Raw genomic sequence first — 18,652 nt, forward strand, 5'->3', positions numbered from 1 at the left:
AGCTGCATCTTCACATATATTTAGTCTAAACAAATTAATTGCTCCCAGCTGCTTTCTCTCTTATTTTACCCCCATGCTTAGAGTTATTGGGGCAGGGGGCTGATATTTGTGTCTGGGAAGGATCGGCAGAGTTTTGGGAGCAGAATCCCCATGTAAAGTGGTCTAATTGCATGAAGACAGATCACTGACATCTGGTAGATGAGGAAACCTCATTTTCCTCTCAGTATAAATCATTTAACATCAGTGGACTGTTTCCTGGTGTATGGCATTTGCATTGATACTGACTCAGAACTGTCACCTCTCAGCACAGATTACACTGAGGGTTTGATTCTCCTCTCATTTGCACCAGTATAAGACACAAGAAAATCCATTATCTTTGAACATACTCCAGTATAAGAGAGTTTTAAGAGAAGAAATACACATAAGAAGTGCTTCTTTCTTCTGTTATCCCCTGTGATGACCTCATAAGTGACTTGGCATTTGCCATACTGTGTGTAAGATATGAAGACTGTTTTAAATTATCTAAATATTACGATAATTAACTTTTAAGGATGCTGTGAGCTTGCATAGGTAGCATGAGCATTGTGAACTACCCATACTGGGAGCCCAGCTACCAGAATTACAACTTAGTGCCCCACACAAACAGCACAGATATCCAATACGAAATAAATACTGACTGTATTAAGAAAGTCACATTATTCCTATGGTTTCTGTGGTACAATCATTAGTTTCACTGAGGTTGTGAAAGAGTTGATCCTTTGAGTCTGGTGAAGACAAGCAAGATACCGTGTGGCAGCTGGTGAGCCCAGGTCACCCTTTGCAGCAGGACTTTGTCCACAAAATGTTCCTAGACCGGGAGATGCCAAAAGGGTAGGGGAGGTGCCAAAAGTGACGTTCACTGGACGGGGGTTGGCAGCTCCTGAGTACAGGCTGAAGAGTTGTCCCCCTTTGTACAGTCAGACTAACTGCCTTTCTTAATTTTAAATACAGGGCTTGTCGTTCAATACACAAATGATAACGGGATCACCTGGCATTTGCTGCGCGAGCTGGACTTCATGTCGTACCTGGAGCCCCAGGTTGTTTCAATAGACTTACCTCGGGAGGCCAAAACCCCCGCCACCGCTTTCCGCTGGTGGCAGCCACAACACGGTAAGCAGCGCCATCCTAAAAATTCATTAAGCAGCTTTACACAACCCACATGTCAATGCTTCTCAGTATGGACATGTTCTGCAGAAACCTCAGCTTACCAAAAATACAGTATGGTGAACAGTTTGGGTGCTGTAAGAGCATTAGCCTTTCCTCAGTCACTCTGCAGACATGATTTTCTTTTATAGCACCAAGCAGAATAGTGGGCTTAAGAGTAAAATTGTTTAAGAACTAAGTTTGAACCAAAGATGCTGAGAGATAACAGAGGGGAGGGGAAAAGAATATTACACAGAAAAGCCTAAATAAGATTAGAGGATTTACCTGAGTATAGAGTGACCTGGGATGCAAAATGGCTTACACATTTTATCTCACTTTTTCTCTGTTTTGGAAGAGGAGGCATGACTTGGTTTTGAATCTGCCTACCTGGTGGCTCTCAGTATCTCCACACTCCAAAGGAGGACCCCCATCCCCTGCCATTTCTGGTGTCCCAGCGCCCTGCTTCCCTTCCTTCTGCTGCACCTCCAAAGCCCACTCAGCCACTTCCCATATCCTCAGTTGAAAGTAAAACCCTGGTGCTGACTGATACCTACAGCCACTGTGAGAGCTCCCACCTTGCGCAGGGGCACGTTACCACTATTAAAAGTGTCCTGGTTAAGTGTCTAGCCTTTGTACAAGGCAGCAGCTCCTGGATGCCTGCGGGAATATAAGGTGATAGTCACAAATATAGCAAAGTACATTTTAACAGCAATTCCTTGGGGAGAAAAGCACACAGCTTACGTTCAGGTAATTATGGTATGCAGCTTCTTGGATATCATTTATCATTTTGATGGCTGTTTTTTATTCATACATTTTCTTACAATGTATGTGCTGGAGTTAATTGTCCTCACTAGGCAAGAGAGTAGCCAAGGCAAGAGGGACGTGATTTAGTTAAGAAGCCAGTTCATTTGGGGAAAATGCTGAGCAGCAACTGGTGCACCACAGACCATCGTTCTGCCATGATCATTTGCACTGGTGAGTGGTGCGATGTCAGACCTGTTGCTCCCTACCTGTGTCCTGCCCATGGCCGCTTGCTCTGGGGGCACCTGGATGACATCTGACCCTACTGGGAGCAGTCACTCTAAGACCACCTGATGGCAGTCCTGTAGGTCCCAGTAAGAGGGAGAGTTTATGACTGGAGGTTGAAATACCACCTTCCATACCAGCGTCCATCGGTGACAACCACTCCTCATTACAAATATTAACTCCTTCATAGATTGTCCTCTGCCATAACTCAGTTCAGAGTGGCCCTATCAGCCACGACCCACGTTCCTCATAGTGGCAAGACAAAAGTCCTGGCATATCGCTGCGAGTTCACAATTTATTGTCAAGACTTTCCTTCTTCTGTGAGGGTCGCAATTGTACAGTAAGACAATATTTTCAGCATAGCAGCAGAAAGGTGAATTGAAATGAAGGGCTGGAGGCGATGGTGAACTGAGATGCCTGTAGGCTGGAGAGCAAGAGAAGAGAGGTTTCCAGCAAAGAAAAGGTGAAGAGCACTTCTTTAAGTATCATCTATATCAAGAGCCTTCAGCATTTTCCTTTGTGTACTATCCTCTTCCATACAAAAGGTACCTTGGGAACTAGACAGAAGGCTTTCCAATGTAGTGTGGGGAATGGCAGGGAGGTTGTGACCCATAAAGTGAAAATCCCCAATCTAGGAACTTCGGGAGTGTCTCATTCAAACACAGGGAGAGCATCTGAGGATGAAGGCACTGAAGCTTGAGAAATTAAGAGGGAAATACCTGTGTTTGTCTGAACTAGAAAGACACTCTAGAGTCCAAGTTCATCCTTGAGCAATGTTTTAGTGTTGTTTAACAGTGCTCAGTCTACATGACTGCGCACTGCTCACTGGGTGAACGCAGGATGTGGGCATAAAAAATAACTAACAGGGACTCCACTAACCTGCATGTTCGTCTTTTTACAGGGAAGCATTCGGCTCAGTGGGCTTTGGACGATGTCCTTATAGGGATGAATGACAGCTCTCAGACTGGCTTCCAGGATAAATTTGATGGAACTGTGGATTTACAAGCAAGCTGGTACAGAATACAAGGAGGTCAAGTAGACATCGACTGCCTGTCTATGGATACAGCTCTGATGTTCAGTGAAAACATTGGTATGTGTTACCAAATATTGCTACATTTGTATGTGCCTATTTTATAAATTATTTATGGGTCAAGTTTTTACAAGATGGAAGGTATACACAGATTCAAGTATATAGTAATCTGCAGGGAAGAGAAAGCTGAAAAAAAGGTGAAAATACAGATAACAGATTTGAATGAAAGCATATGCATAAAGTATACTTTTTTGTTGTTGTTTTTCTCTCTTTTCTTAGGAAAACCTCGTTATGCAGAGACTTGGGATTTCCATGTATCAGCCTCCACTTTCTTGCAATTTGAGCTGAGCATGGGTTGCAGCAAGCCGTACAGCAATTCCCATAGCATTCACCTGCAGTATTCTTTAAACAACGGGAGGGACTGGCACCTGGTGACAGAGGAGTGCGTCCCTCCCACCATTGGCTGTCAGCACTACACCGAGAGCTCCGTCTACACTTCAGAAAGATTCCAAAACTGGAAGAGAATTACGGTCTACCTCCCACCCTCAACCAAGTGAGTGCTGCTCTTCTGGCTGTTTGGCATGATACAGATTTTGCTGATCTAATTTGAGCAAACATCGCCCAGCTTGGGAATTTTCTGCATGTCTTTTAAATTATTAAATGTGTGTTGTCACGCCATTGGAATTTTAACTTTCACTTAAAAATATTTCATCAGATATAATGTGAACCGCAGGAACTGAAGGAAGTAACAACTTTGGATGAGTGAATTCTTAAGTCTTGCCTACAATCTATGACAGCAAGAACGGGAATGTTAAACCAACCTTTTCTAACATTTACCCAGTAAAAAGCAATAACTAATGCACTTTCCCATGTTTTCATATAAAAGTATTTTCTGTCATTGCCCATAAGTTATAATGTTATTTGTCATCCAAGATTTAGGGATGTTAATTATGACATTCAGTAAGTCAAAACGCATGTTACTGGATGTGCCACCTCCACTCTTTTGACCGGGAGGAGAGTTCTGCCTGCCTCCTAGTGATATCACATGGTTGTAAATGGATGTGGCAGATATGCTGGCATCCGTCTCTCTGAATAAAATCATGCTCTAGTTTAGAAATAACAGATGCCGATGATATTGCTTACCATTATTCTGAATAGTTCTGTAATTCATCGAAGCACCCTACGCATTACCTCTGTGAATTTCATCACCCAGAAAATATGGTGGTAAAAATGGGCACACAGTAAACAAACTGGGACTGGGGTTCACATCTGGGTTTCTAATTCCATAGTTCACTCCAGAGGACCATGCATGTTCTTCCAAAGAGTCTTCTTCACAAATATAATGATATCCTGATCCTCTCAAAGTCAGAGGACAATTCTCTGCATTGTTCTAGGATCAGCTCCACAGCACATTTCCTGCCTGAACAAATCCAAGATCATCTAACCCGTAGCATCTTGACAGTTTTTTTTTTCCCCAAATATTTTCCTCATCTGAGAATAACAAGGCAGTCAGCAATAACAGCAAATACGTGTATGCATGTGCATGTTTGTACATATATAGTCATACATTCTTATACATACATATACTATATATGTAATCGTTTTTTCTTTACACAACACTTAGTATAAATGAACTTTCATTGCTTCTTAGTTTACTGAAGCAATTCTATTGTTTTAACTCTGCTAGCAACACGTGGAGCTGTTAGTGCTAATGTAGCTAATGGTTCCTGCTCAACCACTTCGCTGACCAGCAAGAGTCACAGAAATGTTGACTTTCTCAGTTTTCACTTTGGGCATCTTCCTTTAGAGTCTGCTGGAATTTTGCCTGAAAACTAACCTGAGAAATTGAAACTCCCAGTTTCAACTGCAATATGAGTCTTTTCCAAATACAGAGTCGTGCTTCTTAATATGCTTTTGTTCTCTTGAAGTCTATGGGATTTTTTTATTATTTAGCACTGTGTGGAGTGGACATTTTGAAGCCTGAAATACATTCACTCTGTTTTTTCTAGCTCTCCCAGAACACGGTTCAGATGGATTCAGTACAACTATGCTTCTGGTGTTGATTCTTGGGCTATTGATAATGTGGTCCTGGCTACAGGGTGCCCCTGGATGTGCTCAGGCCACGGCATCTGTGATGCAAGTCGTTGTGTGTAAGTAGCAACCTGCTTAAGCTGCTTCATAGAAAGGATGTTGTGTTTTATCTAGGCCAGATGGGTAACACCTTTTCCTCCCAATTTGTTGCTAGGTGTGACAGAGGCTTTGGTGGTCCATACTGCGTCCCTGTCATTCCTCTGCCGTCTGTCCTGAAGGATGATTTCAATGGTAACTTGCATCCAGACCTTTGGCCTGAGGTCTACGGTGCTGAGAGGGGAAACCTGAATGGTGACACCATCAAGTCTGGAACAGCTCTCATTTTTAAAGGGGTCAGAGATTACTTAACATTGAAAAAATGAATAAAAATCAGTAAAATTAAAAACAGAAAGTAATTTTTTTCTTGTTTCCCTCCATATGTTATCTGTCAAAGTCTTTAGGCTAGAATTTGATGTTTTAATTTTTCTTGTATTTTCCTGCCTTAAATATGCACCGTGTTTGTCACAGTTGTTTTTTATGAACAAATGGATTTCGTCTGTTTGTTGGCTGTTACTTTCATTTATGGTATAAATTCCTCCTTAACCACCAAAGGAAAAGAATGAAACTCTGCAGCTGAGATTCTTGAGGCCAAGTGAGTGACTTGGAAATACAGTACACATTACAATCAATGGGGTTTGTGTCTTGAAATCCCCTGATTGGCTTTTGAGTATTTTGAATAATACAGATTAGTCAGCGCTGTAGTCTATGTAATCAATGTTTATGTAGTTAGCCTATGTTTTACTTAATTCTATCATTTGGAAGTTTTCTAGCTCTTTAAGGATTTTTTTTGTTAATTAGAGGTTAAAAAAGACCAGGAAATATCATATTTTCTGAACTTCTCAGTTCTTCAACAAAACACATAAATAGAAATACTTCTGTTCACATAAGCACATAGATTTTAGGTTCACACATGAGTCTTCATTTGACAGTGTGAATTCAGGTGCCCTGGAAAAGCAAAGTTTAATAACTTTGGGTGTAGAAATGAATTCTTTAGAAATAGTTCTTTGCAAAACCTTGGCTCCAGTTCAACCGCTTTAGATCATCTAAATTACAAATCACAGGATGTGAATTGTCTAAAATTTGGATCGGTTGTTTCTGCAAGGTGTTCCCTTGAGGGAATGGGTCTGAGAAAGAGGGAAGCTCTGTGAGGTGGAGTTTGCCAGATCTCTGCAGAACAGGGACCGGCTCTGGCCCCAGGATCCACACAACATTGGGTTCATCTATAAAGATGGACAGGACCTGAGGGGCCGCTATGAGGTTTCCTGTCTGCTCCCTTTCCATACTGCTCTAAGTCAAGAGGTTGCCCCAGAAGAGGATATTTTTACAAAATATTTTTTGAGGCACAGAAAAAAGCTCCTAGAGAGGAGTCTTCCTGCCTGAAATTAGGGTGCTTGGCTACTATAGGGTGTACTACCTTGGACTCAATGTCTGAGTAAGTCGGCTACAGTGGTTCAGAGCATGAACTGAATGAGCTGTACCTGTGTCTGCACCTGATCATGTAGCTGTGCCTCTGGTGGTGACACACCCCCATATCTAGCCCTTTCCATTATTATGGCTCACTTTGCCAAGGCTATAGCTATCTCCGTTTTCTGCCTGGGAGAAGGTGTGGGACAGAGAGCTGCCTCTTTCTCTGCCACCAGCAGTCAGTAACAGACAACATCCAGACAATGTAGAGCATCTTCAGTAATGAGAACTGAGATTCACACTATGTATTCTGTATTTGCAGGAAGGACTGAGAATGCTTGTTTCAAGAGATCTAGATTGCACTAATACCGTGTACATCCAGTTTTCATTTAAATTTATTGCCAAAGGTAAGATCATTGTTTATTTCCTATCACTTCTCTAGCTTTATTCATACATAGTAGCATCACAGAAAAGAATATGGATTTACATTTTCAACTTCAGCATGTGTGATTGTCAGTTTATGGTAGATAATATGGGAACTTGTCTGAGGTTCTGCATCATCCCTACCTTGCTACCAGCCTACATGGCCGTCTGTGCAGTAAAAGAGTAAACTGTGGTGGTATCAAAACCCGCAAAGCTAGTACAGTCTTTGAGACAAGAGATATAAAATAGCTCCAGATTTTTAGAGATTTTGCCATATGTTGGGGAAAATGAATTTGTCAGTTTTTAAAGTCATAAAATGCTGCCTATAGTAGATTACTTAAGGGGCAGATAAGGAACTACAGAGTTTTTAATTTTCAAGTTTCAGTCCACTGCATTAAAAGCTCTTAACATTTGGCTTCCTAGTAGGTATCACAGAGATGACTAAAACCCCATAATTCTATTTAATTGTGCATGAATAGTCAGACTTTGCAAGCCAAGTTTACAAGTTGGTGTTAACAAGCTTGAGACAGTTTCTCTACTATGAGCATGTTCAAGCCAATGATTCAGTCTTACCCTGCTCCAAGCCCCTGCCATCTCTGGCCTTGCAAAATAATTTTATCCCAGTCAGGAGTGACACGGTGGAGAACCACTAAGCTGGTTGAGCATTTGAGTCACTCTCATGCAGTCTCAGAAGTTTTTCCCAGCATTGCTTGTAGAACCAGCGCTTCAAGGCTGAACTCTCAACATGCAAAAACCCCTCTCCCTTTGGTGGAAGGTGGAAGACGTTCATAGCTTCTGCAGGAAGCTCAGCGCTCTGGGACTGGACTCACCATTTGCCAAAGGACAGCATGAAAATAGTTTTGATACATAAACATCTTAGCCAAATGTCTGTATGGGCAAGTAAAAGTGTAGCTCTTTCTGAATTAACTTTGATTCCCTTTAATAGGTGCTTAATCATATATATTTGGCTATTTATTACTATTGTTTAAGTACTTTATGGAAAAGAGAAAAAACAAAAAAAGCAAAATCTCTGTGAAGACTTCTTTTACAAAACTATGCCTTGGAAATATTTCTACATATGATCCTTGCCAAAATATTAAAAAATATGATGAGTAAAAATATCATTCTGAAAGGCAGGAATAACCAAAGGCTCAAGGCTGGATTTTGATACTTGACCTACAAGAGGTAAAGCAGTGAAACTCCAGGAGAAATCTTTTCTTATTAAATCTATATGTCTTGCTAGCCTTGGGCCTGGATCCAGGACTTACTCGAACAAGCTCCCTAATGCTGAATGCAAACTAATATAGCTGGGCACATCTCGGCTGTAAGTGTTAAGAGCAGTGTGTTGTTTACTGTTAATTGCCACAGATAAGCTGAAATCAGCTCCTGACTGCAAATGTCTCCTCCCTGCTCTGTTCTACGTGTGGTGGTTGAAGACAGACTTCGTGCTGGAGCAGAGTGGGGCAGGAGCGTGCACAGCAGGTGCCTTGGCTTCAGCCAATTTGGTTAATTTAAGAGTGGAACATGGGAGAAACTTGCACAGTAAGGCACAGTGAGGCAAGGATTAAGAAACTGTCCCTTTGCCCTTTTCTGCTGCTAGTTCCTGCCCTCATACTGAGTTTTTGGGGAACTGCCATCACTGTTCCTGCACGATGAGGCGAGTAGAAAGCATGAATTTATCTGAGTGAGAACCCAGCTCAGAGATATCATCACTCAGATGCTGATGTTTCTGGTCAGCAAGTCAGGCACAGGCCAAACATACATGGGGGACTGAGCTTGTGCAGGGTAACCAGCACCAAGTGCAAGTGCTGGGCTCCAATCAGCATATGTTAATACACAGGGCCGTATAGAGCCTTTATTGGCTTTTTAAAGCTTTAAGTAAAAAAATGAGGAACTGGTAGTCAGAAAATGTGAATTTTACTCTCAGTTCCACTGCTGATTTTTAGTCCTAGCTTAAAGCACAGAGTATTGCTTTGTTGTTGTTGTTAGAACACGCTAATAAAGATTTTCAGTGCTTTACATCAATTGTACGATTTCTGGGCATGAATATGCTCGTATCAGCGTCTGCAGTCAGAGCCATGGACTATAAATTTGTGAGGATAAGGACTGTCTTTATCTGTGGGTGCTACAGATGGTGATGATAATGTCTGGTACCTGGGAGCGACAAGCAAATAAATACTGAATTACTGAAAAATGTCTGTGGTAGAAGGAGCTGGTTTGTTCTAATCTAAAAAATTATAACACTGAGATAGCTTCTCATCTAAGTAAATTAACTGTGACCGTACATATAATGAACAACAATGTAAATTTAGCCCCTACTTCATTAGCGTTTTGCAGACAGACAAGCAAGGGAAAGCACAGGAAGATGTGTATGTCTAATACACATATAACCTCTCAACAGCTTAAGTTGTTGTTAAAGCAAGCCCATACTCTGTAGCAGATGTCAAAGTAACCTAACTGTATTTACATTTGAAAAAGTGCTTTTGAGCTAGTGCTTTTTAAAACCAGATTATAATTAATGTAAATGCATGTCCTCTCTGCTCCAGGCACCCCCGAGAGGTCTCATTCCATCCTGCTGCAATATTCTGTCAATGGTGGCATCACTTGGCACCTGATAGATGAGTTTTACTTCACGCAGACTACAGACGTCCTCTTTATTAATGTTCCTCTGCCCTACGCAGCCCAAAGCAACGCGACGCGGTTCAGGCTCTGGCAACCTTACAACAACGGTAAGGAAGAGACACCCATGGGACTCCAGGTCCACACTTCCACCGCTCAGCACCTGTAAGAGGCTAGATTTTTGAACTCAACAATAATAGAAACTCTTAAATCATGTTTTCTTATATTTGAACTCCTTCAATTAAAATTGTTGCAAGGTTATGTTTACTGTTCTTATAAAGCTGCTGTATGCTTTAAAGTGAAAGTACCTTAACCTAATACCCCTTGACTGTGTGCAGAAGACCATCAGCTTTGGTCCTGGAGGGATTGGGAGATCAAGCGACACTGATTAAGTTAACTTCACTCAGGTTCTTCTCATTATTTTTAATGGACCTGATTCTCGTTTACACTGAGGCCCCATTAGAATGCTCCAATTATACAAAAGTGTCCCAAGTGTAGATGGGAACTGGGCCTACCTTGCTCAGAATTAACTAGTCATTAAAAACCCTTTTAGAAAGACTATGTAGTGAGCAGTTAATCTTTTGATTAAGTTGTAAGGGACTGTAGCAAACCACAAGAGGAAGGCAGCTCATTCCTCCTATTACAGGAGATGTACCAGCTGAAGAAAGCTCTCCTCTGCTCTCAGTTGCTCTGAGCACATCTCTTGCAGGAGCTGACATTAAGGGCTCTAAAGAATTCCAGGAGTCATTTAGACACAGTGATACAGCAAAAATTTATTCCACGCAGGCAAGTGCCTAGCGTACCTCTAATAAAAAAGCAAATTCAAGAATCTGGTCCTAAGAATCCAGTTCCAGTTCATTCTTCTGATGGGTACTCCCTAAAATATTTAACCAAACTTTTCTTGCAGACGTTGTCCTTAAGTAGGAATTTCATTTAAAAGAAGCCATTTAACTTTCTCTGGTCAACACAAAGGCTTTTAGATAGATTAAAAAAAAACAGTTACACAAGACATCTGGCAATCTAATCCCTCCTCCAGAGTTTGAAAGCACCAATTTTGCGACACATTTGAATTCATAATCCATTGGAGAGGAGGTCATTTAGAGTTTCCCTCTCCCTCAAAGAGCTCTTGCCAGACAAACACAGGCTGCTGAGTGCAAGGAAGAAGGTGCAGAATGAAATAATCCTTTTAGGCTGCTTGGGCTCTACAGCAACTGCTCATTTAGATGATTCTTAATTAAAGAAGATGTTGATGCTAGAGTTTCAAAGTAAATGTGATTTAAACAGAAGATACTTGTTCAACACAGTTTTTTCACTCTTCAGTTTGCTGTGACTTCTGTAAATTTTAGAGGAATAAAAGTTAATTCTGTAGGGTCAGACTGCAGAGCAGTATGGGGACTGTTTTAATGGAAAATGAAAATAGTGAAACCACTCCTTTAACACCCTCTTCTCAATGTAATCCATAAATACTGGTTACTATTCTGCTCTCTACTAATAGCAGTATTAGGTCTTAATAGGAATGTTCCCCTTTTCTTTATAGGCAAAAAAGAAGAAATCTGGATTATTGATGACTTCATTATTGATGGAAATAACCTAAAGAATCCCATGATCCTTTTGGATACATTTGACTTTGGTCCCAAAGAGGACAACTGGTTTTTCTATCCTGGTGGAAACATCGGGCTTTATTGCCCATATTCATCTAAGGGAGCCCCGTAAGCATCTCTCAGCAATACATTAGAAAAAAGTGACTGTGTAATAAACTGAGTCTAAAGTACCCCTTTACTTTTTTTGCAGAGAAGAAGATTCGGCTATGGTATTTGTTTCAAATGAAGTTGGAGAACACTCCATTACAACAAGGGACCTGAGTGTAAATGAAAACACTATAATCCAATTTGAGGTACTTGTCCTCAGAAAGTTACTTTACTTTTTGCTTAGAGAGTTCTGTTTTTTCAGATTCTGCTTTTTGGTGTATTCGCCCAGCTGTTATGATTGCCAAGCAGAGAAGTCTGTCTAATTTTCCCTGTAATTGCTTTGATATTACTTTCCCCCATGTGGGTGTATCATGAAGATTTTAACACACGGATAAGGGAAATTTCTGCTTCAAAGTCTTCTATTTTCTTGCCTAAATTACTACTTTGTCCATGCATATGTACTTGTACCGCTAGCATTAAAGTAAGTCCATGTCCTACAAGTTGGAGAGTCGCCACTGGCAGACAAGATGATAAGCACCAAAATATAACGAAGGTCTAGATTGCCACTTCACAACCTGCTCAGAATAAGTGTGCAGCATTTCCACAAGCTGACACAGTGGAGAGCTACAACTTCATCAGTGACAACAGAGATTAATTTTTCCTGCATGCTGTCTTAACTGCCCTGGTTGTACTTTCTCAGAAAGCCAAGGCTCTGCTTTCCTTTTGCTTCTGCCTGTGGTTTCATAAAGGCTCTAGTGGAAGCTGTTCTTTGCCCATGATGGCCTGAATTCATCCCATCTTAGGGAGTTATCTACAGCTCATAAATAAGGAGCGTATTTTTTTGTGCTTCTCATATAGTCAGTGAAAACAGGCACCCCAATGACAACACATAGTCTAAACTAAACTGTGTTTCTGGTTTATCTGAAAACTGTGCATTGGCTAGGGCAGCTACTGATGGGAGTAACCATTTAGCCTAGTATGTATTAGTTTAGAGGGATCATTATATTGTCATTAAGAAACGGTAAAAGAATCTTTCCTGTAAATTGTCATGCCACAATTACCAGGCTGCTTTTAACAAAGATATAGCATGTTGTAGCATTAAACAGCAAGTAATACCGGTTTATAAAAAAATTACTCAAATGATACTAAGGGTTTTCCAAGAAAACTAGGTTTAGCTGTGTACTCATGCATGCTTCAGTTTGTCATGCAACTACTTCATAAATTATTGAATACAAACCATTTTCTGTTTTGAAATATAGATTACAGCCTGTAGAACAAAAATGTTTGAGGTCACTAAGATATTCATAAGTCTTCAGAGCATTAACCTCATAAAATCTACATGCTTACTTCCATATGTGGTAAGAACGTTGTTTTCAGCTCACGTTTTTGAGGACATTAGTATAAATGAAGAAGTTATGCATAATGCAGTAGAGTTTCTCTGTGTGTCTCAAGAGTCAAAAACTATATTGGGTCAAGCATCTCTCTAAGCTTCCAGATGAGTAGGCAGCCCTTCTAGTCAAATGTAGGTTGATGGGACTCATGTGCACTGAAGAGCGATGAAGGAAATCTGACATAGGATACATTTTCAACATTCATGCACAGTTCTAAGTATTACTGGGTTTTAGAAATAAATAGATTTTCATTACGGAGTAGTATGTTGGAAAGACACTTATTTTCCACTACAAAGTTATGTAAAAAAACCAAAAATGTTTCATAGTTTCAATACAGGCTTTGTATTTCATCGGCAATGCGTTTTTATTTATTGCATGGTAAGTATAGTACATCTTGTTTTATATGACAGAGCCTTCCTGTAAGGGAACTAATTCCTCTTCTTTTATATAAGCAATTTGAAACTAAAAGAACATCTTATGAGTGTGAAAGAAAAGCAGACTAATTTTCACTGGGGGCATGCAAAAAATATGTCTTAAGAGGTCTCAGATTCCATACAAAACATCATTCTGTATTTTTTTCAGTAGTAGAACTGCTGTTCATGTAGGTTTTCTACCTTTTCTACTGTTCTCTACGTCAGGAATCTTGTAAGAACACCTTGAGAAGTTTGACACTGCCAAACTATGTTTTGGTGTGACATTGAATCTAAATCCAACCCAGCTATGATACTCTTTTAATGCTGTCTCCTAGGGCTTTGCTGCTATATGTGAGCAAATGGGTAGTGAGTATGAAAGCTGAAGAACATATTGATGTGATACAGCACACACCCTGTGGCATAAGCTTTCTTCCTTTTGGGAAGTGTAACATAAAAGAGGACCATAGTGCAGCTCATCAATTTAACAAAAAGTTTGCACATTTTGTTTTAATATTTCTGGTTTTAAAAATGCAGATTTTTTTGGTGCTGTGATCACTTCAGTCCCTGCTAGAGAACTGCAAGAACTGATGCACTTGCTCCAGCAATGTTAGCAGCTCCTTTGGGATTTTGTCTAATTAACTTTATGGTTTTCTCTTACTAGAAGTAGTTGGGGATTTCATATGACATTCGTTTTATGATAAACCAGAGTGCGATATGCCCATGGACAGGTAGGGCAATGTGCACAGGTTCATGTTCATGTGCATGTCCTGAGTGCATCATCCCAGTTGTTAAATGAGTTCCCAAATCACCATTTTCCTGGGCTAAATAAATCCTGTACCAAACAGGGGAGGCTGACTAAGATGAAGAGTGATTAGGTGTCCCGCAGCCTGCCCTTTGTCATCTTCTGCTTGTCATGTCTTGGTCCCCAGATCAATATCGGCTGCACCACTGATAGCTCCTCTACCGACCCGGTAAAGCTGGAGTTCTCACGCGATCTGGGGGCGACCTGGCACCTGCTGCTCCCCTTGTGCTACAGCAGCAGCAGCCACCTCAGCTCCCTGTGCTCCACCGAGCATCACCCAAGTAGCACTTACTACGCGGGCACCACCCAGGGCTGGAGAAGGGAGGTCATTCACTTCGGAAAACTGCACCTCTGTGGGTAAGTGTCCAGCTCCTATTCCTGCCCAGCTGCTTGTTGGTTTGATTTATTTGTTTTCCACCCAAAATGTTCTTTCAGCACAAGAGCGGCCTGTAAGAACTGCGGCACTAGAGCAGACCAGATGACTAGTTTTTCTTTGCTTTTTGTCCTGAATGTCAGTTAGTGTTCAGATGATTCCCAAAAATATGTTGTGCCTAATGCTAATGTGGAGTAACCACAGATAATTTCCTTTTTATCCATATATCTAATCGGTGACATTTTTATGAAAGTGGGTTGCATAGTAAAATGAATGCAAAACTGACTATCTTTAAAGCTCCTTCAGTGCTCTTTACTGCAGTGCATTAGCCATTTGAATTCATCAAGGATATTCTTGCATGAAATTTCAGATTCATTAGAAAATACAGTAAAATGTGAGCTAGTATAAACTTAGTTCTGCTTCAGTGTAAGGAAATGGACTGATCTAAATACTCAAGGTCTCTTGTAGCTGCAAAGTTCTCCCATTCTAAGAAATTAACTGCTGCCATCACTCAAAAACTTAAAGTTTGTGGAACAAACTAGGTTGGATGATAACAGATACATAGCACAGAAAAACAGTACATGCTAGCAGGCATAATAATATGTAACTTTTCAAAGTATAAAACAGTACCGTTTACTTTTTCAGGGAAAACTGTCTTCTAGCATCAAGTCAGTTTATGTAAAAGATCACATCATTAAGGATTAAACTGTAGCATGTATGAATGAAAATGAGCTATGCAACTATGACACTTTATGAGTCTATGCCACTACGAGACTGAGTATTTATGAAACCACTGCATGCAATGGGCCCTCCACTAAATAAGTGGCCCCATATGTGCCTCTAAAAGTATGAAAAGACCTACATAAGAGATGAGAACCAAGTTTGGAAAGCCTGGATGATTAGTAATTGCAGAAAATGTTTAAATTTTAAACTTGAATTTTCTGGTTTATGACAGTTAACATTTCAAGCATGGAATAGGTAACCATCTCCTGCAGCAGCTCATTTGTCTTTCTGTTTTTGCCCAAAAGAATTCTTTGACCCTTTACCCAACTATCAATGCATCCCTCCATATGAAAATTTTGACTATGCAGACTCCTAATTCATTTAAACCTTCCAGTTATTTCGATTTAGTCCTCTGTTCCTGAGTGTTTCTGTCCCATTTGCCTGCTTTCCCTCCTATTCGTTCCCCAACACGCCAGGCCAGATGCCAGTTGCTGATAGCCAGCGAAACTCAGCACTGCAGAGCAGCTTCCATGGACCATTCAGTGCCATGAAATTCTCGGGCTAGAGGGCTGAAGGGGGATTTTCTCCACCAGAATCCACTAGAATAACAAGAAAAAAACTCCAAACCTGACTCCTTATGTAATTCTAAAAAAACCCTAGCCTTTTCATCCCCAAAGTGTCAAGTGATTATATTTAAATGAAGATGAAGACATTTTTAGTTATTTCCACTATGTATGCTATTTTGGAAATTAATATATGCTCTCAGCATATAGCTGTTTACTATGAATTAGTATTCCAGTTATGTCCTGAAGGAAAAGCCCAGGGCCTGTTGAATCGGTGAAGAAACACCTACCAACTTCAACAAGACCGGTATTTCACTCTGCTTCAGACACAAGTCGTGCTTCATCCACGCCTGAGAGAAGGAGCTGACGTGCCTCAGGGGTGGAACGCATCCCACCCGTGAGGCTCCTCTGAAGAGGAGCTTACGACACCTCCAGCCTCACACTTGTGTCCTTCACCCCAGGCACACTAAAATCCATGTTTTTGACTTCCAACAGGACTCTGGTTCTTGGGCGTCTTTCTTGAAACTGTTAGTAGTGTCCCCACCCATCACCTATCCCTTATCACCTGAATCCCCTCATAAAAATTCCTTTTTAGCAAATGGAGACAAAAAAGCTTTTCAGCTGCCTGTGCTATTGATTCACCTGTCTAACAAGACACAATAAACATGCAATGCAATTAAGTGCTTTCCCCTTCTCACTCTTCTGGTTTCCTTCCTCCTTTAGAACGTTTTCTTACTGGGTTATAAAATTAGTCTCTCAAGTGTTTCTCCCCTACTTGGTTTGTTTTCCCTCCTTCCCCAGTCAGTTCCTCTTTACATGTAGCATTGATGCGAGTAACACTTTGGAAGTGAGTTAAAAATGACAGGACAGCGCCCAAAGGAGCATATAGTTTAAATTAACAACTTGCAATATCAGTCTGGTTTAAGATTAAGCCACCTGAAAGCAAGCTGAATACCTGGTGACATGGCGGATGATGTTTTCTTTCCGTGCAACTGAGGGTGAGATCTTACCACCCCAGTTCCACACGTGGTCTCCCTGGGGGCAGGGTGGCAACCTGAAGTAGGATTCCACTCTCCAGGAGAGGGTGAAAGTGGCCCAGTCTGACCCAGACACTGTACGCCAAAGCAGAAGGAAATCCATCAGACCACAGCCATTCATCCTCCCCACAAATGATGGGGAGAAGAGTGGTTAGATTCCAATTCCCATTTTCAAGTCCTTCATTCAGTTTTGGTATTGCAGCTAATGAATAATGTTATTTTTATTTCTGTCAGTACTTGGGTTGAATGTCGGGATAAAGATGCATGAGGTACTGAAGGAATTAGATATAGCAGCCAGTTTCTAGAATTAAGCTATTTATCAAGCGGATTCCAACAAAAACAGTACTATATATATGCATAGTATGGTGTATATATATATATGAAATACAAAAAAGATGGAACTATTATTTAAAGTAAGTACGCTTTACACCTTTTTCAGGTTGGCAAGGTTCAGATGGTACCAAGGATTTTACCCTGCTGGATCCCAGCCAGTGACTTGGGCCATTGACAACGTCTACATCGGCCCGCAGTGCGAGGAGATGTGCAATGGGCACGGCAGCTGTATCAACGGCACAAAGTGCATCTGCGACCCCGGGTACTCTGGACCAACCTGCAAAATAAGTACCAAGAACTCTGACTTCCTTAAGGATGATTTTGAAGGTATCTCTTCTCTTTTTTTGGTCTGAATTCTGCCTGTCCATCTTAGTGGAACCCAGGGCTCAAGGGATGAAACAGCAAATTCTTCCTCACCTCTACAGCTTCTGAATTTAATTTATGCTGTGGGACTACTCCCACGAACCAAATAGTTTAGATGTCATTCTCAAGCACGGTTTGTCAATGTCTGATGGCCATCATTTGCCTGGTTTGGAATGTCTGACTCTTTCTGAAGTTGTTAATGCTGGAATACAAAATCTTCACCAAAATAGAATTTCCTGAAACTGCATGTAGAAAATAATTTTAGAAGAAAATGATGGTTTGATAGTAGTTTGACTTCAGCACAGACAGAATGCGTGCAAGTGAGGCAAACAACAGAGGGTTTTAAGGTTGTGTCATTTCTCACTACAAGGGAAATCTTAGTGGCCTTAGTATGGCAAATATAATTTCAGAGCAGACCGTGTGTCTCAGCAGTGAGGGCCACCGCTCAGCAGGCATGGCAGACCCCAAGTGAGTGATGCCAGGAGGGAACTCAAAGCCTTATGCATGCCTGGACACACACAGTATCCATGCACCCAGCTCTAAAACCACCTCGAGGTTTCCCCTGCTAGCAAGCATGGCAAGAAGAGCACGTTTTGAATAAAGCAGCACCTGTGAAACAAACTCATCTCTTCATAGGTGCTGCTGTTCATTTTAAATTTTGCCAGCCCTTGCTTGCATGCACTCAAAGTTTCTTTATAGACCTGGGTACTTTGTTGTTAACTTAAGAAAAATGAAGAAAAGTGGAAAACCCTGGGAATAACTGGAGACTAAGATCCCAACTTTCATACTTATGGGTTTATTTTGTTTTGATTCGTGACAGTTTTCTAGAAAACATTGCATCGGAAACACTGAATATTTGTTCACTCTGCATGTAATGTTTAATTTAGCTCTCATCCTCTGGAAAAAGTACTCTTGGAGTAGGAGCACTTCAGAGTGAATCATAAATATGTATTTACTGTGTATTCAGGTCAGCTGGAGTCTGATAGATTCCTGCTTGTGAGTGGTGGAAAGCCATCAAGGAAATGTGGTATCATGTCTGGAGGAAACAACCTTTTCTTTAATGAAGAAGGCTTACGTATGCTGATGACTCGAGACCTAGATTTGTCACAAGCCAGGTAACACAGTTTTAAAGTTCTTTCAGGATTTCACTGA

The 18,652-nt window shown here is 40.9% G+C and overlaps 1 protein-coding gene across 1 annotated transcript in view; it reads left to right on the forward strand.

Annotated features, from left to right (window-relative positions):
- Positions 1–18,652, forward strand: part of RELN (reelin) — a gene marked incomplete at its 5' end in the record, with an annotated part of 297,323 nt that overhangs the window by 239,694 nt on the left and 38,977 nt on the right. The window contains 12 exons of the mRNA XM_082311058.1: positions 991–1,149; positions 3,110–3,298; positions 3,518–3,791; positions 5,248–5,388; positions 5,484–5,661; positions 7,095–7,179; positions 9,742–9,924; positions 11,352–11,523; positions 11,606–11,708; positions 14,236–14,465; positions 17,244–17,464; positions 18,468–18,615. Of these exons, the coding sequence (XP_082167184.1) occupies positions 991–1,149; positions 3,110–3,298; positions 3,518–3,791; positions 5,248–5,388; positions 5,484–5,661; positions 7,095–7,179; positions 9,742–9,924; positions 11,352–11,523; positions 11,606–11,708; positions 14,236–14,465; positions 17,244–17,464; positions 18,468–18,615 (2,083 nt within the window). The remainder of the gene's footprint in view (positions 1–990; positions 1,150–3,109; positions 3,299–3,517; positions 3,792–5,247; positions 5,389–5,483; positions 5,662–7,094; positions 7,180–9,741; positions 9,925–11,351; positions 11,524–11,605; positions 11,709–14,235; positions 14,466–17,243; positions 17,465–18,467; positions 18,616–18,652) is intronic.

Source organism: Platalea leucorodia, assembly GCF_965183815.1.
Source record: "Platalea leucorodia genome assembly, chromosome: 4".
In the NCBI taxonomy this organism is placed as follows: domain Eukaryota; kingdom Metazoa; phylum Chordata; class Aves; order Pelecaniformes; family Threskiornithidae; genus Platalea; species Platalea leucorodia.